The sequence below is a fragment of the Heliconius melpomene genome, chromosome 19 (assembly GCF_056956725.1).
Source record: "Heliconius melpomene rosina isolate 202511_hmr_F chromosome 19, ASM5695672v1, whole genome shotgun sequence".
NCBI lineage: Eukaryota > Metazoa > Arthropoda > Insecta > Lepidoptera > Nymphalidae > Heliconius > Heliconius melpomene.
Genome location: NC_140407.1, coordinates 2932521 through 2960467, shown reverse-complemented (window position 1 = coordinate 2960467; position 27947 = coordinate 2932521). Strand labels below are relative to the sequence as shown.

The 27947-nt window shown below is 32.1% G+C and overlaps 3 protein-coding genes across 3 annotated transcripts; 2 read left to right on the top strand and 1 right to left on the bottom strand.

The window, feature by feature from the left end:
* The first annotated feature begins 35 nt into the window (after positions 1–35).
* On the top strand, positions 36–20335 carry lost (methenyltetrahydrofolate synthase domain-containing protein lost). The gene is made up of 13 exons (XM_085202711.1): positions 36–219; positions 5745–5964; positions 12715–12875; positions 14052–14138; positions 14335–14423; positions 14660–14734; positions 15034–15149; positions 15507–15624; positions 15839–15994; positions 16325–16414; positions 17045–17095; positions 17440–17634; positions 17910–20335. Exons 1-13 carry the CDS (start codon positions 180–182, stop codon positions 17916–17918), a joined length of 1407 nt encoding a protein of 468 aa, XP_085058837.1. The 5' UTR covers positions 36–179; the 3' UTR covers positions 17919–20335.
* Positions 20336–21066: 731 nt separating this feature from the next.
* On the top strand, positions 21067–23239 carry LOC146528344 (uncharacterized). The gene is made up of 4 exons (XM_085203537.1): positions 21067–21221; positions 21372–21545; positions 22086–22241; positions 22622–23239. The coding sequence occupies exons 1-4, from the start codon at positions 21162–21164 to the stop codon at positions 22796–22798; spliced, it is 567 nt and encodes a 188-aa protein (XP_085059663.1). The 5' UTR covers positions 21067–21161; the 3' UTR covers positions 22799–23239.
* Positions 23214–27381, bottom strand: LOC146528343 (uncharacterized). The gene is made up of 12 exons (XM_085203536.1): positions 27330–27381; positions 26877–27058; positions 26257–26491; positions 25604–25815; positions 25279–25461; positions 24873–25019; positions 24400–24572; positions 24106–24183; positions 23920–23946; positions 23719–23745; positions 23599–23631; positions 23214–23454 (listed from the first exon to the last, which is right to left on the bottom strand). The coding sequence occupies exons 1-12, from the start codon at positions 27379–27381 to the stop codon at positions 23214–23216; spliced, it is 1590 nt and encodes a 529-aa protein (XP_085059662.1).
* Between the last annotated feature and the right edge of the window lie 566 nt (positions 27382–27947).

Below are 27947 nucleotides of genomic sequence, written 5' to 3'. Positions count from 1 at the left end.
TTTGCATCACTGCTCATTGCGTTCCGCGCTGCGAAGTTGGTTGCATTTGTTTTTTATTCGCGTTCTATTTTTGTGTGTGACGGTCCTGTCATCCAAAAATCATAATTTACAAAAATTAATGATATTCGGGTAGATTATCATTTATTCGACTATTTCCTCCCGATTGCGATACTACAATAATGCAGAACGGAGAAGAAACGCCGGCGGCAGTGGAATCTGGTGAGTTTATTATTTGTTGTCGTAGTCTAACAACAATGGTTTGTATTGTTTTCATTTTCCATTTTCCGATTAATAAAGATAAAATACTGCTTATTAACGCCTCGAAATGCTATAAAAATTGTAAAAAAGAACATTATTTTAGTAATACCCTCATTTAGAATTATAAATATCGGTTTCCATGTGCCGCTATAAATTGTAAGTATCGCATTGTAATTACGCGGTTATATTATATTTTCACTTGTCTACGTTTCGTGTGTATTTACCACTATTTGGGTGTTTCTTCGCTTGTAATTATTTCTACTGCTGGTAGCTTAATTGGAGTGTGAAACATTACTCACATTCCTTCGCTGCCCACTTATTGTAAAAATGTATCTGATTTATTAACCTGTTGCATTATGACCGACAGTTACGTTATCGTTGCGAATCTTCTAAATCATATCGGGAAAAGTTCTGATCGATTTACGCTGGGTTAATTAGTTAATACAATTTTAATATTATAATAAATTTACGGGAGGTAGTTGAACATTTTTCTCTAGTATTAGAAACATTTATTTCTACAATTAAAATTGTTTAAAGCAGTCATTTTTTTAACCCATCTTACTGTTGAGGCCATCTAGCGCAGGGGCATAAGCGTGCGAATATAAACGCGACGGTTGTCGGTTGAATTCCCACTTGGGGGGAGGAACGAAATATTTAAGATGTTCATATCCTTGCTCTCTCTCGAGAATTCGGCGGAAAGTAGGGAAGGTCGGGGAAGTATAGTATAAGTAAATGTGAATCTTACATGTGAGATACAATGTGAAGCAAAAAATGTTACTGCTATTTAGGGTAGTCAAAGAAAAAAAAATTTAATATATTTTTTTATATTTCTTTTATTTTATATGAAATAATTATAATAATCATATAAACCATAAAATAAATTAAAAATTACGATAATAATTTATTAGATATTTTTGTCAATCCATTGTGAAATTATCAAACTACAAAAGTGCATTAACACAAGATATAATCAACATGCATTGTTGTTTTTCTGTTTAATTCTATCTATGATAAAAATGAATTTGCAGTCATATCACTTTGGTATTAAAATGTTTTTTTTTATATTATTCTAGAGATATATTTTATAAATTTAATTTTTAACTGTTATAATTTATTTTTTAACATTTGTCACTCACTGATAGTACAATGCTCATAAGTATGAATATTATCAGAAAAAAAAGGTGGCTGGGAGGTAGTTTGAGAAATTAATAGTAAAATGGTAGCAAATATACAAAGTAATGTTATGAAGGTAGGTCATACATTAAACGTTTTATTTAACTGATGTCTTTAGATTTTTGCGATATTTCAATTATTTATTTTGTATATTATAATATTTCTGCTTATCATTTTACTTCAATGCTCTTAAAGTACATTGTTATATTAAATTGTAGCAAGTATTTTAGTTATGACATATTACATAGCTGGGACATATTCTCATATCCGTGTATATACAAATTTTAAAATTTTACTGTTAATAATTACTTCATTGTACTAATTACAAACTTTATGTGTTATATAGTTGTGTTTTTTATTGTATTGTAACTTGTCTTCTGTTTAGGTTTTTATTTGCTGTTGTATAATTTTTGGATTTCCTTTTATATATTTTATAATTAGATTATTTTCTCCATTTTTTGTACGATGATTCATTTCTTCTCTTAAATTTAACATGATCTGCCTTTGCTTTGGAGTCCGGTCCGAATAAGTTTTGATGTTTGAACCTTTCAGTTTTGATTTATTTTTAAGTATAAATTTTGATGTTTTCGAGGATGAGAAGCATACTTTAAGCGGAAGTGTCTTATTTCCATCGTATTTCCCTAGACGTAATATTTTTAAAGGTTCTTGACAATTAGGATTAATGATAAGTGATTGTTTCTTGACTTCTGATCTATCCAATTCTCTTCTCTTCTCTTTCTTCTGTTCTGTATTTTAAAGAAATTTTATCACAATTCCTGGATTATAAATTTAATTATTCATGTGCTCAAACCACATGGTGAGAGATTTGAAAGATATATTTAAAGAGTGAGCGGTAACAGTAGTAGGGGGAGATCTCAATTGACCTTTGAAAATACAATGTTGATACTAAAGGAAGGACACTTAATAGAACAAAAGATATTTTATGAAAATGAAAATTATAATTTACATTTTAATATTAATTTCTTATAGCATTTCATATGTTTATTCAAGTGTTTAATGTTGACATAGCCTAAGCTTCAGTGGTTATTGATAGTTCAAATGTAAACAAAATTATGTTAAAAATATGAAATTTAGGTGTTGACAATATTTTAAAATATGATCATTATCATGGCGGTGTAGCCAAAAGCGTGCTACTTTAAATGCAACGGTTGTAGGTTCAATTCCCCCAATGGGCTGGAAAATTAATAAATATATTAATAAATAATTAGCATAAATAGGGTCTTAATACTTTACAATATTAAAAAAAAATAGCAATTTTTTTTTAGAATAATTTAAATTTTTTGATCCACCTTATAATTGGGTTTTAAATTACAATGATAAACGAAAATAGTATTAGTAATTAATTGTCTATTATACAATAAGTTGGTAAATATGGTTTTTATCATGATTGTGATTTAAATATTAATATTTCCTAGGCATATCCCCAGAACATAATAATATCGGATCGGTATTTGATGTTTTGCCTATAGACTGGGATCCGGCCGTTGAATCCTGCATAAACGAGTTTTCTTAATTAAACCTATATTAATGAATAATACATGATTAGTAGAACAGATTACACCTGGGTTGCCTGGAAGAATCCTGCCGCAATCACCTTTAATTACATTTTTTCGTGACTCGTTTTTGGAGAAAATTGCACCCATACGTTTTTTATATGAATCGCACATCATTTGAAAGATAATCGCATAAGGAATTGGAAAATTAAGGGTTGCCAGCTCTCAGTCTGCCGCAAGTCTAGGGTTGCCTGGTTTAAACATGTCACTAAATGTTAATAATTTGCACTCATGTGTTTTTTTAATGAATTATATATCAAATTAAAGCTTATTTTTTTCTGAACACTATAAAACAGGGTTGCCTGGAAAATTCCTGCCGCAAACAGGGGTTGCCAGCGTTTGAAATATTTTATTCCGGTTCCGTTTGACTATGAGAATAGACGATGAAATGCGCGGTCTGCCTTATGTTTTAAAGTAAAATATTATATAATAGAAGGTCAATCTTAAAATCAATGTTTATTCTAATTGTTTACCTGTTAAATGATGATTTTAATCATATTAAGTACACGCAGAAAACTATTTAAAGATCATAGGGCAGAAGAAATCATCCTTATTTTTCAAGTAAAATAATGAATCTATAATATTGAGTCTTTGCAAAATCTATTTTCTAAATACTAATATTTATTTATTAATTTAAATTACCATTTTGAAACAATTAAATTATCTAATTAAATAAATGTTTACAAATATCGATCTTCTATAAACTATTAATATACATACATATACATCATGTTCCCTTAATATAAAGAAGGGTGACCATTATTGCGGATATTTTTTTTATTAATTATATTGAAAAATACATTTCAATGAACTCTCTCTCTCTCTCTCTCGTCCTCTACTTGTTTGATTTGATTTGATTTGATTTTTTCTCACGCAATTTTTAATAATTTGCATAGGAAAGAAATATATATAATAGAATTATAATAAACAAAACTAAGTTAGCAAAATAAATTCGAAGAAAATCCGACAGTAATGCCGACTAATAAACGCTATTTACGGTTTATGACCAAGAGTCGGCAAATATCAATTAGTTGGCTATTTTTTACTATAGATAAACATTTTGCGGCGTGATACAAAGCAAACCAAATGCAATAAAATTATTTTCGAAGATGTATTGTTTCTAAATGCAATAAAAGTGCAGATGGCCAAATGAGTTGTTTTTGAGCATATTACTTAGTTACTTACCTTTCGTTTTGGAGTAAAGACGTTTTTACTTGACAAAAATGAAGATGTGAAAATGTGATAGAATTTAACAAGGAATCTTTCCAAAAGTGTAAAATTATGTTATTGTTTCGCCAAAAAATGAATTTTAAATACAGTGACATTTTTTTAAATAGTGACACAATGCACGGTTATCATTTACAGTGTTACAAAAAGTTCATTGTTTTAAAACAAAAATATAAAGAAGTATTTTTTAATTATTTTCTAATGCAAAACGAAAGTATACTATAATCTTTAATATTATATAGTTTAATAAAATGTGACAATTGTGGTCGTAGGAATTGCCTCAGTTTTGATTACACTAAGTTAGGGACGTGAGTGAGTGATTACGCTTTATTATAATTATAAGAACAATTCTTTCAGACCTAAATGCCTTAAAAACTATCAGCATAGACGGACAAGTTCTTGCTAGCGACATTTTTTTATCTATATTTTTTAATAGTTTTTATTAGTTGAATAGTTTTCATTTACTTTGCAAAAACGTAAATATTCGTACCAAAAAGATGGGCGCCATAGTTCTTTCTACGGATACGGACGGCTTTGTCAAATCAAACAAGCAGAGGGCGAAGAGAGAGAGAGATTGTTTATTGAAATGTAATTTTCCATATTTTCTTAATTAATAAAAAAATATCCGCAATAATTGTCACCTCTCATTATATTAAGGAAACATGTTGTAATTAATACCTTATAGTAGATCGATATTTGTAAACATTTACTTAATTAGATAATTTAGTTGTTTTGAAAGGGTTATTTAAATTAATAAATAAATATTAGTATTAGAAAATAGATTTTGCAAAGACTCAATATTATAGATTCATTATTTTACTTGAAAAATAAGGATGATTTCTTCTGCCCTATGATCTTTAAATAGTTTTCTGCGTGTACTTAATATGATTAAAATAATCATTTAACAGGTAAACAATTAGAATAAACATTGATTTTAAGATTGACCTTCTATTATATAATATTTTACTTTAAAACATAAGGCAGACCGCGCATTTCATCGTCTATTCTCATAGTCAAACGGAACCGGAATAAAATATTTCAAACGCTGGCAACCCCTGTTTGCGGCAGGAATTTTCCAGGCAACCCTGTTTTATAGTGTTCAGAAAAAAATAAGCTTTAATTTGATATATAATTCATTAAAAAAACACATGAGTGCAAATTATTAACATTTAGTGACATGTTTAAACCAGGCAACCCTAGACTTGCGGCAGACTGAGAGCTGGCAACCCTTAATTTTCCAATTCCTTATGCGATTATCTTTCAAATGATGTGCGATTCATATAAAAAACGTATGGGTGCAATTTTCTCCAAAAACGAGTTACGAAAAAATGTAATTAAAGGTGATTGCGGCAGGATTCTTCCAGGCAACCCAGGTGTAATCTGTTCTACTAATCATGTATTATTCATTAATATAGGTTTAATTAAGAAAACTCGTTTATGCAGGATTCAACGGCCGGATCCCAGGGTACTACTAGATATCGGATAGATTTTTTTAAGATTTTTTTTTTTCAGTTCCAAAATTGCCAGAAGAGATAACAAAACAGTCGTTTCGCCTAAAAATATGGCGTCATCTAGAATCCAATGGCATAGCAATGTTTCCTCGTCCAGTATACAATCGTATACCTAACTTCAAAGGCGCGGCCGAGGCTGCAGCCAAACTCGCTGAACTTGACGTCTTCAAGAATGCCAACACTGTCAAGGTCAACCCTGATAAGCCTCAAGAACCAGTGAGGTGAGTGAACTTTCTTTTTTTTATTATATTAAAAAGTTTTGTAAACGTGACAGGTCCTGGGTTTGATTTCCACTCAAAGAAATGAAATATTGATATTTTAATTTCTTCGCTCTTGACTTAGCCCACTCCAATTCCAAAATTCGGTGGGAAGTCAGTCGGGAACGAAAGAGTCTTAATAGTAACGGAGTATCTTAACACTACGTTCTCAGGTTCCCGCTATTCTACATTCATATTATAAACACCATGGGCCTGTCTAGAGAGATTTTAAATATTTTTGGAATCTACGCATTAGGTTCATGAAAAAATTTTTTTTTTTAAATTTTTCAGTCTTAAAATCATGTTGTTAATTAGATTAACATATTTATTATTATATCCATGTTAGATTAGTCCTGGCTTTTTCAAAAATCCTTAAAAACATCTGTAAGGGAATTTAATAATTGCTCATGACGAGTATGGCACCTATACGGAAAATGATAATTTCTTTCTTTCTATTCTTTCTTTTATATTAAACGATGAAAACAGTTGTTAAAATAATTCGCAGATTTCCTCGAGTTCGATGAACTTGTTGATCATAGTGCGTAGAAATTATAGATACAGGGTGAGTCATATTGAACTTTCCGATTTCAGTAAGGTGTGTATTAAAAACAAAGCGACATGCAGTAAAAATTATTTTATTGTTTGAAAGCACATAACATGCAGTTTTAATTTAGTTGGTTTTAAAAATGATATCCTGTAAATGTCTACCTCCATTGACCACACACTGCTGAAGCCTTTCCCGGAAGTTGTCCATTACTCGTCGAGTCATATTCAGCGGAATAGCATTGATTTCTTCCGTGATTGCAGCCTTCAGTTCATCGATGGTTCGGGGACGATGCGTGTACACCTTTTCCTTCAGGTAACCCCAGAGAAAGAAATCGCAGGGGGTTAAATCAGGTGATCTCGGCGGCCACCCAACGTCACCTCGCAAAGAAATGAGATGACCGGGAAACATTTGTCGCAGGATTTCCATTGAACGCCTGGATGTATGGGCTGTAGCACCATCTTGTTGGAACCAGATGTTATCGTTGTCATGATTCTGCGTTAATTCCTCCAATTTCGGTTTCAGAAAAGTTTCAAGCATGTCGCAATACCGAGCAGAGGTAACTGTGACGACTTGACCATCTTCTTCAAAAAAATAGGGACCCCACACACCAAACTCTGCAATAGCGCACCACACTGTCACTCGAGGGCTGTGAAGTGGTCGTTCGTGTAGGTTTCGTGGGTTATTCTCAGCCCAGTATCGAAAATTCTGTTTGTTGACAGTTCCGGCGAGGTGAAAATGTGCCTCATCACTGAAGATCAAAACAGCAGTGCGGGGGATCTGCTGAATGTCGCGGCATAAATTTGTTCGTGTGTCTAAGTCTCTAACTGTTAATTCTTGCACTACCTGAATCTTGTATGGGTGAAATTTAAGGTCTCTATGCAGTATTCTGCGGACACTACTGAAAGATAATCCTAGTGAAGCGGCATGTTTCCGAACAGAACGCCGAGGTGATTGTTGAATTGAAGCCCGCACTCTATCCACGTTTTCCGCTGACGTTGACGTCCTAATTCGGCCTTGTGGTCTTGTTTTTAATGCTGATGATGTTGCTCTAAAATTTGATACCCAATTTCTGATTGTTGGTCCAGTGGGAATGGGATCACGTCGACCAATAGCAAAATGTAAACGGAACGCACGCTGTGTTGTGATCACGGAGCCGCCATTTTTAATAAACTCTTCAACTACGAACGCACGATGTTGTCCCGACCAAGCCATTGCTCACACTAAAACTGCATGTCATGGCGCGTCTAATGACACCATCCCCACCCTTCTACTCCTTCCCTTCTTCGTGCAACGTCCTTCCAAAACCGGAAAGTTCAATATGACTCACCCTGTACTTTAGTCTTTCTTTTACTTCATTCATACGTAAATCAAACAATTACTGTAGTATTAATTTCTGTTATCCTATTATTTCTGCCACTTTTTAAATTATTTATAGTGAGGCTACAGCGGCGTAGTGTGACAGCGTGACTTTAAATGAAATAGTTGTGGGTTCGATCCCCATTCAGGGGAATAAATAGATTTTCATTTTCCTCTTATAAGCTGGATAAAGCGTAAACCTGGAAAAAAATATAATACCTACATAAATTTTAAACGATATCCTAATATATTATACAAATTGTTAAAAACAAATATTGAACAAATTTAATGGATTTTTAATATTATCTTTTTAGTTTTCTTAGAAAAATGTTCTATTTTAAGCATCTTATGTGATTGTGACTTCACATGGCGCGTTACTCATCTGCTTGTAAATATCTAATGTGAGCCTCAAGTATACAAGTGTTTTTGCTTACTAATGCATCGTTTTTATTATTTATGAATATTTCTCATATATTTTTTTAATTGTAAACTTATGAATACATACATGCCTTTGTGGCGGAGGGACACAAGTTTGTGACTGTAACGCGACGGTTGTGAGTTCTATTCTTACTCGGAGGAATCTCTGGTACCAAGGCAAAAACGCGGCGTTGAGTTTCGCTCCTAAAATTCGGCGGAAAGTGGGCAAGGGAATGTCTTAACACTTGGTTCCTTCTGCCTACCCTGCTACATGAGGAATACGGCGTGAAGCTGGCAAAAAAAATATATATAGTCGTATTTTTCAGTTTCATTTGTTTTAATATCGTTTGACATGTAGCTTATACGAAGTCTATTTATTGAGAATTAAACCTGTGATCTTATTAGATGATCCATAAAATGTGTGCAAACATTAACTAAATTATTCTATTTAACAAATCTCATGCATTTTACTAACTGGGATGTCTTTGATGTCTTCATAAAAAGTCCATCGACCCTAATGCTATTTCGGTTTCGATAGAGTTAATCGTATTTTGGCAAAGAACACAGCGTAGGCATCAACGGCCATAGTATTGTATAAATAGTTTTACGCGTCTATCGCATAGAACATGGCAAGGAGGGAGAACTTAGTGTCAATACGGAGTGTATTAACACTGGTCTCCGCTTTCTGCCCAATTTTTTGATTAATTTAATAATAATTTAATTATCTCTCTAAAAATAATCAATTCTTCTCTCTGTATTTTTTTTTTAATTTGAGGAAATATATTTCTATTTTTTTGAATATTGCTTAAAATGCCCATACAACAAAAGAAAGCTAGTTACTATTAACAGTAATAAGTAACTTGTTATATTCAATGTAACGCTTTATGATGACTACTACGATGGTTGCGTAATACAGATATACTCGACCGATTACTTGTAATGCATTTCACATCCTGCACCTTACAACGCGCTGGTTTATTTAATATTTTCATATAACATAAAGTATTATGGGTAGTAACCCGAATTCAGTGTAAGAGGTTCCCTCTTCATTCAGGTTCCCCCTGCTTACCCTGCTATGTTCGTGATACAACGGGAAAAATCCGATTTAATAATTTTGTAGCAATGATCAAAATTTCAAGTCAAAATTGCACATTTTTTTTGGTTATTTTGTTTTCCATTTTTTTTTTTATCTTTTATGACATGTCCAAGTGAATGTTAAGCATTTTTATGGAATAAAGATATTTTGACTTTGACTTTGACTTTGATGTCAAACAAAATACTTTATATTGATATAATTGATAACTTTCTGTTTATCAAGCGATTGAAATAAAAAAAACTTTAAATATCAAGGAAAGTTTCCCAGAATCCAATAGTGAAAAGTGCATTTAAATCGTTGTTGTTATCGTTTCTGAGATAAGTGTGCATAAAAAGACAGGTGTGCAGACAAACCGATAAACAGACAAAATAATTGAAAATAATTATTTTGGGTTATAATAGAGTTTCTTACATATACTTATTCCATGTTCCTACCTTTCATTTTGCTTGTTTAATTTTGTGAATTAACTTTTATTACTTTAAAAGCAATACAAAAATTGGGAAGAAATATAAAATTATAACATATATATTGACACGTGGTTACGTTAATATTTAATTTGCATCTTAATAACTAATTTGTAACTTGCATGGTATAAGTGATCGTTAGATAACCTGCGACCTGTTCTGCGAAATAAACATGATAATCAATGTTTTTTCTTCGATATTTATAGAAAAAATATAAATATATTGATATTTTTAGTGTACAATTAACCCTTAAATAAACATTACGGTTACGCGAGTATGTTTTAGATTGTATAAGTGATGTTGTATGTGGCCGTGTTGGCGTAGTGGAACAAAGTCTAACAAAGTGGAAACGCGACGGTTACGGGTTGGATTCTCTTCACTGATCCACTCGGAAGTAGTTATTTTGTTTATTTCCTGGCCCTGGCCTTTGAGTTCCTCCACTCAACACGCAAGGTCTCCAAAATTAGGCGGTGTGTGTAAAATGGATTATCATATTTTTTACAGAATTATTTGAATTATTCACTTCATTTAAATTTCAATTAAGCGTGAATCTAAAATAATAAGTCTAAAATAATAATATTTACATGTATTTCTTGTATTATCATGTATACTTCGGATCTAAGTTTGAGTTGTATTACCGATATTATCCTGTCATTTGCATATACTCGTATGTATTACCTAGGTCCGAGATGTAGATACATATATTCTAAATTCAAATTCAAATTACATCATCTTAATGCTGTTTCACCTGCACACAAAAGAAATCTACAAAAAAAGTAGAGAAATCTACTTTTATGACACTCCGTGTCTCATTTTCCGGCTTTTTGGGAGGCGGAGTTCAACGCCGGGCCATATTGCCATCGAGGAAAGAGCAGGGCGTGTAAATGAAAATATTAATAACTACCCACAATCTATAAAATTCTAATATTCTATGTGCCGTGTGTTTATATAATTGAATAATTAATTTATTTGATTGCATCACATAATCATAAACAATATATTTGTTTGAATGTTTACTTTCAAATATCTATATCCGAAAAGGTAAAAATACAAGGTCTCCTAACATTTATCTATAATTAATGCAACTTTCTCGCTCGGCCTTTTAGCTTTATTTAGCGTTGACTCATTTCCACCCACCCTCTGCTAACGTGAGGACAGTGATCGTGTACAACTTATTTTGTTTGATGTTTCATATGATTTTTTTTGTATGATATCGATATAAAAAGTAAAAAGTAGAAAGAAGAAAGAATTAAAGATTTTTTTTCTTCTTTATGTAGAAGAAAGATAAAACCGTCATGGCGGCACCGTCACATCGTATGATTGTAAACACGAATATTGTGGCAACGATTCCCACTCGATTGGATATTATTTTCATTTCCTCGCTCTGGTAATAAGTCATAGTGCGGCGTTGAACTCCACCACATACCTACACGAGATGTCTCAAAAAGTGAAGAAGAAAAATGTTTGAACACTAGGTTCTCTGCCTACCCCTCTGTTATATGCGGGATACAGCGTGCATATATTGATAATGAAAAGATAACTTCTGTCTACGTATATACATAGTAAGTAATAAGATATCGAAAACTGTACGATTGACGTTTTATCAGTTTCACCCTGTATAAACTTTACAATATTATTGCAGGAAATATATTATGAAACATATATCTGGTTTGCATTATCACTAAACATATCATCAACATATATCTTTATGAATAAACACACAGCGTTGATTGAGGAAGATGTCTTAATTAGATTTTTTTTTATTATTATTGATTGATTATTAGTGTAACAACAGCATAATATGCAATTATATTATTATTATGATAGTTTACTTTGGACAAAAAAAAATGTTTAAGACACATCTTATCCTATCATACTTAAGTCTTAATATCATAAATGTGAAAGTTTGTGAGGATCGGTGTTTGTTACACTTTCACGTAAAAACTACTGAACTGATTTAGACGAAACTTATAGTAAAATTGTTTATACATCATAATACCACAAAGTCTACATTTTATGTAAAGGATTTTTATAATTAACGATCATATAAAAATAACAATGGTCTTGAGCAGGGTAGGAACCAAGGAAGACACTCCGCTCTCCACTTTTTTCAAAAACTTTTTATAATATTAATACTCTAATTAAAGGTTTTGCAAAATCTAACGCTGGACTTGCTATACTAATTATAATATTTTATTCGAAACCATTCAATACTGTTATAATAAAGATATACACCCTCTTAATAACGAAACGGAAAATTGAAATAAGCCACTGAAATGGGCTCATATGTGACCTACATATTTAATTACAATTCACCATATTATTTAAGACCGTCGTGGCGGAGTAGCGATGCCGTGCGATTGTAAATACGACGGTTGTTGATTCGATTCCCAATCGGGGTAATGATATATTTAATATATTCATTTTCTCGGTAACAAGGCAGTGTGCAGAGTGCATTCAACACGCAATTCTTAAAGAATTTGGCGGAGACTGCGGAACCAAATTGTCTCAAAACTGCCAGAACCGAATGTCTAAATTATTTATGCACACCTTGTAAAGTGCGGTAAATGAAACAGTTTTATTATCCCGTGGGATTTCTAATGTAGGTTAATATTTTTTATATATTTTTAGAAGTGATTGTCTTTTATATTAGGAATGTTCAAACAATAAATATTTTAAATTGCTCTGTTTTTGTTGTAAAATTAAAATAATCTTTAAAATTAAAATAACGATAATATTGAAACTCCTATACATAATGTCGTAGGTTGAAAACGTGAAGCTGAAAAGAAGAGAGAAGACCATTACTAGCAAAACATAATTTTCCTCCATTTCAGGGTTATCTGCCTAGAAAATCACAAGACCTTGTATGTGCCGGTGCCGCGCTTGCAAAGCGGCTTCTTGAACCGCGTGGTGCTACCAGAGGGCGAGAGCAGGCCGAGCGCTATAAGGAAAGCCGTTTCACGCAATGGCATGGAAACATATGGGCAACCTTTAAGTGAGTATTGTTGTTTTACATGAGGTGCCTACAATGAGTGTGATAGTCGTAGATTCAAATACTATTTTTGGGAATTATTGTATTCATAATATGTATGTTTGCTTTTTTATTTTGTTTTTCAAAGAGCATTGTTTTGTTTCATTCTCTAAGTTTAACGTCAAGTAAGTTTATAATGTGATTTATAAATGGTAAATGAAAACTATAATTTAAAAAAAAATCAGCTTCACGCTGTATCCCGCACACAGCAGGGTAGGCAGAAGGAACCTCGTGATAAGACACTCCGTTCCCCTCTTTCTGCCGAATTCTGGAGGCATTGCGTGTTGAGTGGCAGAACTCAACGTCGCGCTTTGCTTCGTCACCAGAGCGAAGAAATGGAATGAATTTAAATGTAGATAAATATTTCACTTCCTCGAGTGGGGATCGAACCCACAACCGTCGCGTTACAGTCACACCCTTGTGCCGGCTGCGCCACGACGGCTATACGGCTATAATTAAAATTTCAATAATTATTTATATGGCAAACATGTTTGCACACTTGCATATTTTTATCATATCTATAAATTAATTAATTTAAACAACTTACATAAAACGAGTCACATTTCCTTGCATTTTTAGATTTTTTCTTATAATGTTTATGTTAGTACCTATATCGAATTCGTGACTTGAGTCGAGCCACTTGATTACTGTATTACTTTTGTCCTTGACAAAAGCTAACAATATTATATTTATATATTTATATTTAAATATGACATAATTTTTCTGCTTCATTTAACGTCGTTGTAGTACAATTATTGTGACTAATCGTTTTACGCGAAGGTTGTAGGTTCAAAGTTATGAAATTGATAATAGAATTTGGAATGTAGACACTCTGACTTCTGTATTTTTGAAACAATCATACATTTATTTCTCTGTGTTGGCACTAACATAGTATAGTAGAATTATTACAAAAACTCAATAGTTTTAGATATAAATTGTGATATATTTAGTTAGACAAAGTGCCTTTCGCAACCCAGCATTTTTCTAGTTAGACCGAAAAGTGAAAATTTTAAATGGAAATAGTACATTTTTCTTTAAAATATTTTATATCTGCAGTTTTAATTGTACTACAATGCTAGTGCTTGTATTTGAAAAAATGCTATATAAAAATACATTAAAAACTTTTTGTTTTAACAACAGGTATTGAAGATTCTGTTTCTCTAGACCTGGTTGTGATGGGTTCTGTGGCCGTGTCTAAGGAGGGATATCGCATAGGCAAAGGCAAAGGTAAGTTGAATATAGATAAGGTGAAAAATAGCGAATATTTAAATGTTTTATGTAAATTGTTTTTATAGAAGTATGAATGTAATTTATTGAAAAAATAAGAAAATTAAATTTTCAGTGTTTTTCATTGGAATTGGTCTTATATTTTTTTACTTTTAAGATAATATAATAAATTTACATAATATTTAATTTGTTCCAGGTTATGGTGATTTGGAGTTTGGCTTGATGATGCACATGAAGGCCATCCAGCCCAATACCCTAGTGGTGACGACAGTTCATGATTGTCAGGTATGGATATGGTTATTTTTAGGAATATTACAAGAGAATGACTATAAACGCGACGGTTGTGGGTTTTGATTCTCACTCGGAGGAATGAAATATTACTGAACACGCAATGTTGCGCTTCTGTCTACTCTGCAATATAAAATAAATTGAAGTTATTATAAAAACCCTACATAAAAATGTCTAAAAAAATAGGAATTATGGAATTGAACAGACAATTTATTATTGTTTTTAAATTACAGGTGTTCGACACTTTGCCTTCGGAGCTGTTTGGTCCACACGATGTGCCCATTGATATTATTGTCACACCAACACAGGTTACTTATGTTTTTATTATTCATTTAGATAAGTTTAAAAATATCTGCTAATATTATTAAAATACAGTTATTAACACAGTTTTATTAATAAGACCAGATCTGCTATGATTAAAAAGAACAACAGGTTTGTATAATATATTAGATATGAGACATTGTGATTGTCTTTTATGATAATAATAAGTGCATTACTATTGTTATTTCTTTCTAATATTCTACATTTGATAGAGACAGTATAAGCCAAACCCCTTGTTAAAAGTCAAACGATAATACTAATGCTATCTCTTTCCAACATTGCACAGGTGATAGAAACACAGCGTATGAACCAACGCCCTGTCGGTATTCTGTGGCATTTGCTGTCCAACCGTCGAGTACAACTGATGCCTGTACTGGGACAGCTCAGGGATATTGAAATGCTGTATGTTATTGTCTCTTATATGTCTCTTATCTTCTTTTTACTATTGATAAAGTGTGAACCTACGAAAAATTAAATCTATGTACCTACATCTTAAAACGAACATCGAAATATTTATTATCTGTATTGGGGTCGGCGTAGCTGATTGCAGGTTCGATTCCTTCTTAGAAAATAGAATATTTTTATTTCTTTACTCTTTATAACAACACAAAATGCGGCGTTGTATTCCGTTACTCAACAGGTAAAGTCTTGAAAAGTAGATGATCGGCGATTCGTGGCCACCCTGAAAGTTGTAAGCAATCATCTAATAACGTCCTGTCTGGACGACCTATTTCCTTACGGCTTATTTGCATTTTGCAGTGCCGGTCGCGCCTGCCCCCTCAAAGAAGTAGACACCGACGTGGAAGAGCGTGGAGGAGCGCGCGCAAGGAGACAGCGACGTCGTACACGCTCGCATAAGAGCCACAGTGAGGGCGAGGTTGGTTTTTTTTTTAAATTAAATTAACTAGACTTATTGCTATATTATAGCTAATTATTATATAAATTGTTGGCCGTATTCTTGTGTACTATATCATTGTAGTTTTATTCAAATCGCTAAGGCAAAGCAAAGTTCGTTTCTTAATAAGTATATTTTAAGTATGCCTACGTCTTATAACTACATAATATTAATAATTTCAAATCGACATTAACAGGGTAACACAACAGAAGGTGAAGAAGGAAAGTCCAAACCGCGTCGCACGCCGCGCCGCCGCAACAGCAACAAATCAGTGAGCAAAGACAAGGAAGGCAAGGAAGATAAGCCGCGACGACCGAGACGTCCCAAACCAGTTATTGATTTTTCTGTTAAGGTATGTAGTGTTTGTATATATTTGTTTTTTCTTTGGTTTCGTAGGAAGAGCTTAGTGCTTAATTAAACTTTAGTATTACTCTTGGTCTTTCAGAATAGTGTGTTGGGTGAAGAGACTTAACGTCTGTAACAAACGATGACAGACCTCTTCATTCAGCACACCATTCCGGATTAGAGACTATAGTGCTGCAATACAGAAACTATATCAGTGCAGTAGGCTGCACCACTATAGTGTCTATGCATTACACTGTTAATTAAACTACGATTAGGTTACTAAAATTATAAAATATCAATTTCCTAATATTTTATACAAGATGTTACTTGTTTATAGATATCAAACATCAGTCCCAGTACTCGAGTGAGGGACTTGAAGCAGGCGTTAAGCGAACGCGGCGTTAAACCGCAGATTATGGTGTGGAAGGTAAATGTTCATTATCTTATATATATAAAATCGAAAGGTCACTCACTCACCACGAAATCTCAGAAACTACACAAGTGCTAGGAATCTCAAATTTTGCATAGGAGTTACTTATAGGACGTAGGTGCTCGCTAAGACGGGAATTTGCAATATTCGACTTTTAAGAGGTTGTTTTTGGGGTCGAAAGTTTGTATGAAACTTCGTTACTACAAATGCTAGGAGTCTCAAATTTTGCATAGACGTCACTAGGACGTAGTCATGGAGACAGAAATTAATAATAACTAAGTTCACGCGGGTGTAACCGCGAGCGGGCTGCTAGTATTTTCTATAAATTAATAGATGAATATATTTTTTATATATTTTTAAATTTTTTGTAAGTACCTAATTTACATTTTAATTGTGTTAATAAAAACAAATTTTAATAGTTACTTTTTACTTTCTGCTTATATAAAAAACTTTATACGATGGTAAAATTTAATTTGGCCTTATTTACTACCTTATACATATTAGAAAATTACTCTCCTGTATCCAAAAATGTTTTGTAATATATATATTGTATTTTTGCTTAACTTAAATATATTGTTAATTTACATATGTTATGAATATTTTAAATATTTTTAACCTCGTTTTTAGGGCTTCCGCGGATTTTGTTATCTGCACTTCTTCAAAGCTGGACCACAAAAGGTAAATGCGGTATAATGTTTTTTATTATGATTACAATACTTATAGACCGTCTACGAGTCGTACATGTCATGTACTTAAGCTTTCTAAACTTGTGCATATTGCTTATTCGGAAAAAAGTAATCAGTAGTAAAAAAAAGTAATCATAGTTCTAAAATTAAAGTTACATGTTATTAATGCAGATTCACGTTTTATTCCTCATTGCAGAATAGCCAGAGAGGTTAAGTTCCATAGCATTATGCAGAGTTGCAGAACTCAACACTGCATTTTGTCTTGTTACCAGAACGAAGTAATGACAATTATATAATTAACCTTAAGCAAATTTTCATACATTATTCCATCTAAAGGGCGAAGGCGACATTCCTGCTGCCAATATGGAATCCGTAATATCGGCGCTCTCCGAGATGTCACTGGGCGGCTCTGGTGGTCCTAGGGGTGCGGACGGTGGTGCGGGGGATGACGTGCGTGACGACAAGCCCCGCCTCCTGCTAGTGGAGCCCGCGCCGCCGCGCAGCACGGCCGTGCCGGACGTTGCGAGTGAGGTGAGTGAACGCTTACCCTTTGTAATTTAGTTTCTTATATTAAGACACTCTTTTTTATCTTTCTCTCTCCCCCCAATTTTAGAGACATTGCGTGTCGGGTGGCGAAACTCAATACCGTGTTTTATCTTATTACCAGAACCAAGAAATAATTAATTCCATACCTATTGGCAAATCCAATTCCAAAAATTCCATCTCTGTTGGATTTGCCAATAGGGATGAATTCAATTATTTCTGGGTTCAAAAACCCACAAACTATAACTATTAAATCTTTCCAGGTAAACTAAACCGAGCAAAGTTCGAGTTCCATACAACCATTTAACACGGGACCGGACGCATTCCGATACTAATTTAGTTTTAAGATTTTTTTTCTTTATATTGTTAATTACACGCCTATAGTGGACTATCGCTGTGGGTTTGGTTGCTGTTGTTTTAAAATGTACGTTTTTTATAGGAAACGAGGAATGATATATTGTTATATTTGATAGAATCGACTGTCAGCTTGTGTCAGTCAGTCAGTAAATTATATGATTTGGTTAAATATTTTACTTATATTACTCGAGCGAAACTGTGTCGAAGTTGTTAACGGATGATTATCTATTAGCCATTTGCTATTAACTGTGTAAACTTAGAGAAAATATAAAAACATTAGGTTGGAATACCATTTTTATGTTAATTTCGAAACTACATTTTGATATAACAGTGACGTTATTTTTGTTTACTAGATAATTATGTTGTATAATGTTGTTCATGCCACTACTACGATATGTTTTATAGAATTGGATCTATGTCATACTAAAAGTTGAAGTTTTTTTTATATAAAGTTTAATTTTTTAACCAAGGTTTTTAACCAACCTGCATTCAATTTGCGTTTTCTTGCTATGTATATGTACATTTACATATTGATAAAAATTGTAATTTGTATCAATGTTTCGTTAATTATTATAAAATGTTAGATTTTAAATGAAATCTCTTATATCTTATCAAATAATAATAACACAAAACAATTTGTATATTGAGAATAAATATTCACTCCATTTTTGAAATTTTGTAAGGTCTCTAAGGATCTCTAACATCTGAAGATTTTATTTGTAATATGAATCTTGTAGTAATTATAATTTTTATATCTAAATATTTAGATTCAGTATAATGTTCACTTTTCCATTTTTTTAACAATTTTAGCATGACAAAGCTCAAAGCACAAATATTTTCTTTGTTCCCACAGCGATAGTCGCCATTTGTTGCAGCTAGTTTTTGTTTTATATGCAGATAATATATCTTTACGAACATTTATGTTCTTTCTAGTCTTAATATTAGTATATAATGACTACCTTTGTTATAAAACTGCGGGTTGTCAATTCGATTCCCAGCTTGGTTATATTTGGTAATACTAAAACGTTACTAAATAGATATTTTATTAATTGTAGGTACTTGTAACAATGATACTGTGGAGGTGCTTCTCTAAACGGGACTCCGAATTATAATTGTTTTCTCATTTTGGAAGGATTTGATTAGTTTTAAGGGAATATTTATTGTTTCTTATACACCAATAATTTGGGGCCCCGTTTCTGTCTATTTGTGCCAACTTCTGATTGATATTTTTAATATTGTAATATTATTATTATTCTTCGTAATGTAGAAGTTACATATCTTAGAAGGTTGGTGTGAATATGTTTTTTGTACTTTTGTTTTCAGTATTATGTAAAATGTAACTTGTAAGACTTATAGGATTGCGATGACAGTACTACGAAATTTAAATTTTATACTATTACATGGTAAACGAGAGTATTCGGATAATAATATATATGTGGGGGAAAAATAAAGGATAGCAAAACGTAACAAACTTGAAGATTTTAATTTAAAAGATATATTAGAATTAATGCATTATTAAATATTTGAAATTGTTATTTTGTTGATACTTAGTAGTACTGTTGTTGATATTCTGGTTAATATATTAACGTCATAATAATTATATTTAAATTGTAACTTATGTAGTTGGCGAGTGTTTCGCATGTCCTAAGTCTCTAGTGTGATGAAAATGATGTATTTTATATATGTATAGGAAAGAGATACCTATTAATATATTTTTCGAAATTTTTCGTTACAATTTTCAAAGTCTATTATAGCTTGTAAAGGATGTTCTTCGTATATGCATTTTATTAGTTTTGTCTACTATATGGTTTTATTGTGCGTTTTTGATGAGTTCTTTTTTATAGGGTGTAATGAAATATTACTGTTTTTTGTTTTAATTTTAAAGAAATGAAGCTATGCTGTATGTGGTTGTTGTTTGTTTATTGAATGTTGGTACACTGGTGTGTCATATTCATTCTTGTACTAGTTACTTACTCGGTTACTTTCTTATATAAGAAGTACTGTTACTGTTTTTGTCAAAATTAGAAAGTTGATAAAATGGACGTACTTTCATAACTACATCTGTTAACACAATATTTTTTTTTTTTAAATAGAAAATGTCAAAATATTGATGTTCAAGATAGTGCACAACAATATTTTCACTAAATTGTTTTTCACAAAAACGCACAACGTTAAAAATGGATTTATTTTTTCATATTTAGTTAAGATTTTGAAGCACATATACATATGTATATAACTTAACACGGCTGTATACTTTTTTTTAACAATTAGTAGTGAGCATGGATGATTTTTTTTTGTTTTGTATTTTTTTTAATAAATTTATTTAACACTTTGTTTTTTTTTTTCATTTTTAATTTACCTAATCTTCGTTTTTTTTTACAAACATGGTGATTTATCTCGTTACCTGAAACTGAATGTTGTGATGGTTAGAAAGTCAAATTATATTCTATTTTTCTAGCGGAACCTTGTTTTATTGTTGAAACCTATTATTATTATTTATTATTAATTAAGTTGGTGTCTTAATTACAACCACTTGCTTTCACATCCACATATTAAGTTTTTTTTATATGCCTACCAAAGCTGGGAAGTGAAAATGATTAATTCTTCTGAACGAGTATTGAAGCCACAATCATGGCGTTTACAGTTTAACGTTATAACTATCCTATACAATGTTGGGATATCGCAAGCCTTAATTTAAAAAAAAAGTATCAATAAATACTTTTTTTGACAGCTTTACGTTTTATTCTGCATAGGACGGTAAGCAAGAAAAATAAAATGTGTTAAAATGTAGTGTCCATTTTCTACTTTTCATCCGAATTCGTGACGCTGTGTTTAGTGTTGTCAGTACGGGGAAATGAAAAAAATTTTACGCTACGAACGGAAATCGAACTCATGACCATCACGTTTAATACGCTATTGCCACACAGACCTCAAAATAAAAGGATCTATTGTGTAGGTTGTTTTTATCGCGTGACAAACTTCAATATATCACAAACCAATTAATATATAATTATTTCGCTAAAGTATATTGTTATAAATATGTTGAATTGTACCTAACATTATATTTATTTGATGTAAGTATCTATATCTGATCAAGCACGCCATTGATGTTATAAATTTAATGTTTTCAACTTATTAGATACTTATTTAACCGAATAATGTTATTTGTTGCCGCATTTTTGTTGCAGTTTTGTATCGCCCTCGGCGATGGGCCCAGGGTATGTATTTTTTTGTAAGTTTTCATTACATTTTTTAAATTAGTAAATGTAAAAAGCTAGTAACGTTACCTACTAAGAATTTGGTTGATGAAAATCTTATTAAATCTTCAACCAGACTTGCAGTTGACTGGTTTTTTGTTATACTTCAAGGTAGAAGACGATGAATATATTTTAAACTTTGATTCACCTGTCTATGTGTGTGCTGATGAGGAGAGCGAAGCCTTCGTAGAGACATCCCAGATTGAAGTGAAGAGATATAACGAGACTATATCGTATATGACTGGGATTTTTAGCTTTTTGAAGAGCATGCCACCTACGACTACGGTAAATCTTACTTTAAAAAACATCAGCTTTACGCTGTATCCCGAATACAGGGCAGGCAGAGGGAACCTAGCGTTAAGACAATCCGTTTCCCACTTTCCGCCGAATTTTTCGGGAGTTACAATCACTTTATGGTGCGCCTGCGCCACGACGGCTCCAAATCGTACTTTAATGTTCATACATCTATACATATAAATAAAATTGAAATGTCTGTCTGTGATTTTAATTTATTTACAAGGTCCTTAAGCACAAACAAATAATTTCGAAATTGTTGTCTGTTTTTCTGTTCAAATTTTCCGATTTTTATATGACTTTCACTAAAATATAGAAGAGGTTGTGGAGCAAAATATAGGCAACTTTTACCCCGGATATCCGGAGATTGGGATTTACGTGTTAGTAGCTTCTGCCCAGATACATAAATATTAGTTATCAACATTTTACTGAACCTTAAGAAAAATAAAATAAAAATGAAAGTTTAAATTTTCTTATTTTAGTTAAATTGTGCAATCTATTAAATAATATAATAATATAAAAAATTTTTAGGTAGAGTTAGTCATAGACAAAGAAATCAGTGGCTCCTTCGAAAGGTTTGTGTCTCACGAAATTTGTGATCTATGCAAAGAATTGGAAGACCCTGAAAGCAATTATAGAGATTATTTTAAACAACTGGGTTTTCCTAAAAAATGTCCTTTTGAAGCAGTAAGTAAAAATATAGTTTTTATTAAATTATTTATAATATTTTTTTTATTTAACCGCTTTCATTAAATCAATCAGAAAAAATAAAAAGACATGAATAATATGTATGGTGTGCACTAATGCATGTGAAATCTTGCAAGCTCAGATTGTGGGATTACCACTCGATAAAATAAAATGTTTAATATTTTCATTTTTATATTCGCTCAACTCACAGTGCCTCCATAATTCAGCGAAAAGTGGGGGACGGAAGTGTCTTAACACTAGGTCTCCGTCCTGTTTCTGTCTACCATGCTAAGTGCTGGAGATATACAGAGAGAAGCTAAAAAAATAATAGAAGTTCTTTTACACACGTTACAAATTAAATAAAAGTATTTTCATTTCAGAATGACTACCACTTAAAAGAATTCGTGGCCATCACAAAAGATATGCCAATAAACAGCGCTACGGTCGGACGGTATCAAGTGACGATGACCATCAACGAGAGCGGCAGCAGCGACTGCCTCTCTCAGAAAACCTTCCTAGCTTGCCTTAAATTTGACTGTATAATTGAGCCTTTGTAGATATTTAGATGGTCTTTATTCATTTTATTATTTAAGTTAATAATAAAATGTTTATACTTTTTACAACTTTTTACTAACAAAAAAGCTAGCAAGCTAGCAATTCTTTTTTAAATTTTCATAATATCTCTAAAACATTTTTGATAAAATATTTAATGTAGAGTCGATATTTTTTACTATCTTATAATTATTAACGTGGTAGGTTATGTCAACATTCATATTTTCGTTATTTTTTTCGGCTTCGCCCACCAGAACTACATAATTAACTATGTATTTACCGATTATTGAAATTACTTTCGAGTTCTAATAAAATAATCATTTTAAAGATATTACACCTATATTGAAAATTAAAGTTTAAGCCAATTCAATAAAATATCATATATACATTTCATAACATTTTTATTACTGTCACTGAAATCTATTCATCATCTGGTTCATTGACGTTTTCATCACGACTGGACTCATAGAAGGTCTCGCCGTGACCTCTCAGTACCCGAGTTTTGGACCCTCCCTTTTTTTCTTTGTTATCTTTTACATGTCTTTTAGTTTTAGTACCTTCAGGCTTAACTTTGGTCTTTTGTTTAGGTGATTTCTTTTGTTTTCCTGCTTCATCACTGTCACTATCCGAACTAGTGCCAGATCCTTTGGCCTCTTTCTTCCTGTTAATATTTTTTTAGGATTTATTTAGGCAAGCATTTATTTAGGATTTTTTGATAGGCAACCATTATAAAAGGAAAAATAACTTACAAATTTAAATAGAAAATTGTGCAAATTAGCTTTACAAGCTCAACAAATATACTTACTTCTCTCTCAATATGTCTACATGCTCGTCATCGCTGAAATATATGTATTAATTTCATTTATTAAATAACATTCTATCGATATTAAAATTTAAATATACACTAATATCGATACAGAATTACCTGTCATTCTGCTTGTCTCTTTTTTTGCTGAACAAATAAAAATGTTTGAAATATTAAAGGTTAATATGAAAGGTATAAAAGTTTTATATATTATTTAGAACATTTAGAACATTTAGAGCTTAGATTTTTATTTTACAAAAACAATTAGAACAAATTTTATTTTATTTATTTATTGTATTTATTAATTTAATAAATATTTACCTGTCAACCTTATCATTGTCGTCATCACTGTAAAGTTAACCCTTAATATTCATATTACAATTATAATAATGAAATTATTGAATTAAAAATATTTTAAAAAGGTAATTCATTATAAAAATATATCGTTTCAACTGGCTACTTAATTAAATTTGAGTTAAATAAGGAAACATAAAATTGTAACATTACTCGTCGTCTTCTTTATTCCATTTAATGGTCCATTCTTCGTGAGTGATTCCAGATCGAAACACTCTTCTACAATTTTCTCTATATAAAAAAGTAAAAAAAAGACATGTATAGTTCCTATATAATGAAAAAAATCTGACTGAAAATGCAGCTTCAAAAGCTGCTTTTACATTTTTTAATTTTCTTTTCTAAAATTATACAGAAAACTAATTTATTTGACTAAAAGTGACTTACTTAATTAGAATTAAATAATAAATGAATACTAAACATATATTATAAAATAGTTATAACACTTACTCAACGTCCTTAGTGATAGCACAAGACAGGAACTGCCTGTTCTTGAAGACACTCGTGTACAGGAACGGTCCATGGCAGCCGTGGCCCTTTGGATCTATTTTACACGCAGATATTACCCCGATAACGCGATCTTTTCCTTGATATTTAACTAGCAATGGTCCACCGTGGTCATTCTAAATGTCAAATAAAATATTTTAAATATATATTAACTATGTTTTGGTGGAGTTGAGTGGGTACAACTAAGAATAAGTTTCTGAAAATAGGAACAGAGTGACCTTTTGTTAGATTTTCACTGTTTGCTTTAACTTGGAAAATTAAGTTAAAAATTGTAAAATAATAATAAGCTAAATTTTACATTGAGATATAGTTTCTAGACTTTCTAGATATATTCTAGAAATATTTTCTTTACTTTTGTAAAATGATGCAGGATATGATTACCGATTGGAAATATTAGGATTACGAAGATTCCTTACCTCGCAAAAGCCGCCCTGCTTCGTAATACGTCTTGCTGAAAGGTCCTCCGGATCCCGCAAGTGTCTGCCGAGATCGAGACGGAAGTGGGCATCATCATCCAGCTCCAGCCGTCGGCTCTCCACGTCTGTGCAGTTGGCATACTTTTTCTACAAATTAAACATTTGTTGACTATTGATGGTAATTGATATACTATACTTATTGGTGACGTTTCTAAATTGATATTTTTTTCATTATGATGAAAAAATATTTAAGCATTTAGTTTTATGCTTTCACGTAACACACCTCAGACAATGAAATATATCCATGGAAAAAAATTAAGCTAAAAGTGGAGACCAGAGTCTCTAAGCAATTGGTCTCTGCTTATACTATACTATATGGTAAAAAACCTGGAGCTAAAAAACTTACATCACAAATTTCACTCAATCTCTTCATGACATCCTTAGTACAGATCATGTATTGAGTGATGATACTTCTAAACCGTTGTGCCCACTTCTTGGCGCACTGCTCGTTGTCCATTATACAAACTTTCGCCTCTTGCAGACATTTAGCATTCTCCGGAACATGAGTGCTTTGGCGACGATACACGCCCTTAGGATTTAATAATATTATAAATGTCTGATCTTATTTTAAATAGGGTCATACTATTTCTATTTCTCCCGAATGTTACAGCAAGAAGCCTTTCTATATAAAAATGTATACAATTAAATATAACAATAAATAATAAACCTACCTCTCTGAAGTTACTGCCGCTGCCCCATCCAGCAATATAACCTTTCGTCCCGGCTTTTTCCAAATCCCTACTAATATTGTTGTAGCGTATGCATTCGGTTGCAAACTCACATCCCTTCTCTAGTACGCCAATTTTGAATGGCTTGTCCACTTTCACAATGGCTATGTCGTTGGAAGACCATTTTATACTATCTTGGAAATCGAATTTGTAATCTAAAAATAAAGGAACATATTATATCTATTTAATTTGTCAAAGAATGGATGAATGACGATTGATTGAAGCTTCGCGCTGTGGCCCTCACACAGCAAGGTAGGCAGAGAGAACCTTGTGTTAAGATACTCTATTCCCCATTTTTCGCCAAATTCTGGAGGCATTGTTGAGTGGCGAATCTCAACGACGCGCTTCTTCGAGACACCAGAGCGAAGAAATGAAAATATTAATTATTTCTTTTCCTCGAGTAGACAAAATCGACACTGTCGCTCTTGTGCCCTACGCCGCGACTGGCACCAAATTAGGAATTTTACGGTTTCCAAGGAAACCAAACATTAAAATGCATTGGGGAGGTCAGGTATTTATCTGTTTACAATTTAATTTATCTTTTAATTTAAATTCTAATTTCACTTATTCAAACATTTTAATATAGAAATACTTACTCTTAGGTATACATTTCCAGACAACCTTCCTACGGTGGTGGCACACGCAGTCATCGCTCTTATAATCGAGGCTATCCACAAATCTGGTTGTACCAGATACTACATAGAACTTGTCAGCGTCTTCCACGCAAGCAGCTGATGTTAGTACGTAGTTGTTGTCGACTATCACACCTCCGCACAGCCAGCCGCGGTATTTGTGAGCTTTTGCCGAATCTTTAGTTAGTTGGAGATATACCTATTGTTTTTAATGAAAACATTTTTATTATCCAACTCGAGGAAATGAAATATTTACTTAAATGTATATTTCTTTGCTCTGGTGACAAGGCAAAGCCCGGCGTTGACTTCCTCCACTCAACACGCAATGCCTCCAGACTTCACCGGAAAGTGGGGAACGGAGTGACTTAGCACGAAGTTCCCTTTGCCTATCCTGTTGTGTGCAGGATACTGCGTGAAGCTGATATTATTTGATTTTTAATTTTGATATTTACTGTTATGTACCTAAATTCTTATGTTTAGTGAGCTAGTTTATTGTTTATGATTACGTAAAAAATATTTTGCTTTTATAAAATTTCATAAAATCGATCATTTTATTGCAAAACATGAAACTTTTAAAGTCATACCATATAAGGTCTCTTGCCAGGTTGAACACGTTTACTATACAATATCCTCCTAGTATCTACTGTTGATGTGTTTTCATATTCCCATCCTTCATCTGGAATTTCCTGTACTTCAGTGTTGTTAACATTGCTCACATTTGCTGTCGCTTTTGGGGCTTCATTTGTAGGACTTGTTAGAACTACACCTATATTAATATATTTATTATTATTTTATACACCTATATTATATTAATATGTATTTTTATACCTATATTTAATTATAATAAAAAATCTAATCAATTAAAGTTCACGCTGTGTTCTGAATACAAAGCAGAGTAAGCAGAGAAAACTAGTGTTACGACACTCCGTTTTCCAATGTCCGCCGAATTCCGGAGTATATTCATATTCATTTTTGTAATTGCTTTAAGTCAAGATTTTTATAATAATTTGAATAATAAAATATATCTTAATTCTTACCTAAACTTAATATAAAACAGAACAGGAAGAGGCCAAAATTGGACATTTTCATTACCAAAATCAATAACAAAAAGAAAATTGCTTTCCTATCAACATTCTATCAAATTACAATTTCTTGGTCAATTTGTAAAGTTATGGATAAAGATTTAAAGTTAAATTATTTCATATCCGTTTTGTAAATTAAAATCGTAACTTTTATTGTTTTAATTTAGTCTTAGGAATCGTATTTAGTTACATAATTTTAGTTTTTTCATTTTAAAACAGCTTCACCCTGTATCCCGCATATAGCAAGGTAGATAGAGGGAACCTATTGCAAGGACACTCCGTTCCCCACTTTATTTAAACTTCAATGTATGCGGTAATTCACACTGTATGTGCACACACAACAGAGCAGGTTAAACAATAAGAAGCGTAAAAAACGAAGCGTTTTGACACTATCAAAACGCTTCGTTTTTCATACATATCATAGCACTTATGTATATTTTTAAATTAAATTTTAGTTCAAAATTAATTACCTCAATTGAACCTACAACTTTACGCTTACACTCAGACGCTGTTTCATAAAGCCACGACGCCCTCAGAAATGGAATTATAATAGTGCTTAGCAACTGAAGTCAC

Coding starts and splice junctions, on each gene's coding strand:
- LOC146528344 (XM_085203537.1), top strand. CDS start 21,162: ATGTTATTTGTTGCCGCATTTTTGTTGCAGTTTTGTATCGCCCTCGGC. Junction 21,222..21,371: donor CCCTCGGCGATGGGCCCAGG/GTATGTATTTTT, acceptor TTATACTTCAAG/GTAGAAGACGATGAATATAT. Junction 21,546..22,085: donor GCATGCCACCTACGACTACG/GTAAATCTTACT, acceptor AAAAATTTTTAG/GTAGAGTTAGTCATAGACAA.
- lost (XM_085202711.1), top strand. CDS start 180: ATGCAGAACGGAGAAGAAACGCCGGCGGCAGTGGAATCTG. Junction 12,876..14,051: donor AACATATGGGCAACCTTTAA/GTGAGTATTGTT, acceptor TTTTAACAACAG/GTATTGAAGATTCTGTTTCT. Junction 14,735..15,033: donor TTATTGTCACACCAACACAG/GTTACTTATGTT, acceptor AACATTGCACAG/GTGATAGAAACACAGCGTAT.
- LOC146528343 (XM_085203536.1), bottom strand. CDS start 27,381: ATGAAAATGTCCAATTTTGGCCTCTTCCTGTTCTGTTTTATATTAAGT. Junction 23,947..24,105: donor TGGAATAAAGAAGACGACGA/GTAATGTTACAA, acceptor TTAACTTTACAG/TGATGACGACAATGATAAGG. Junction 23,746..23,919: donor GACAATGATAAGGTTGACAG/GTAAATATTTAT, acceptor TTATTTGTTCAG/CAAAAAAAGAGACAAGCAGA.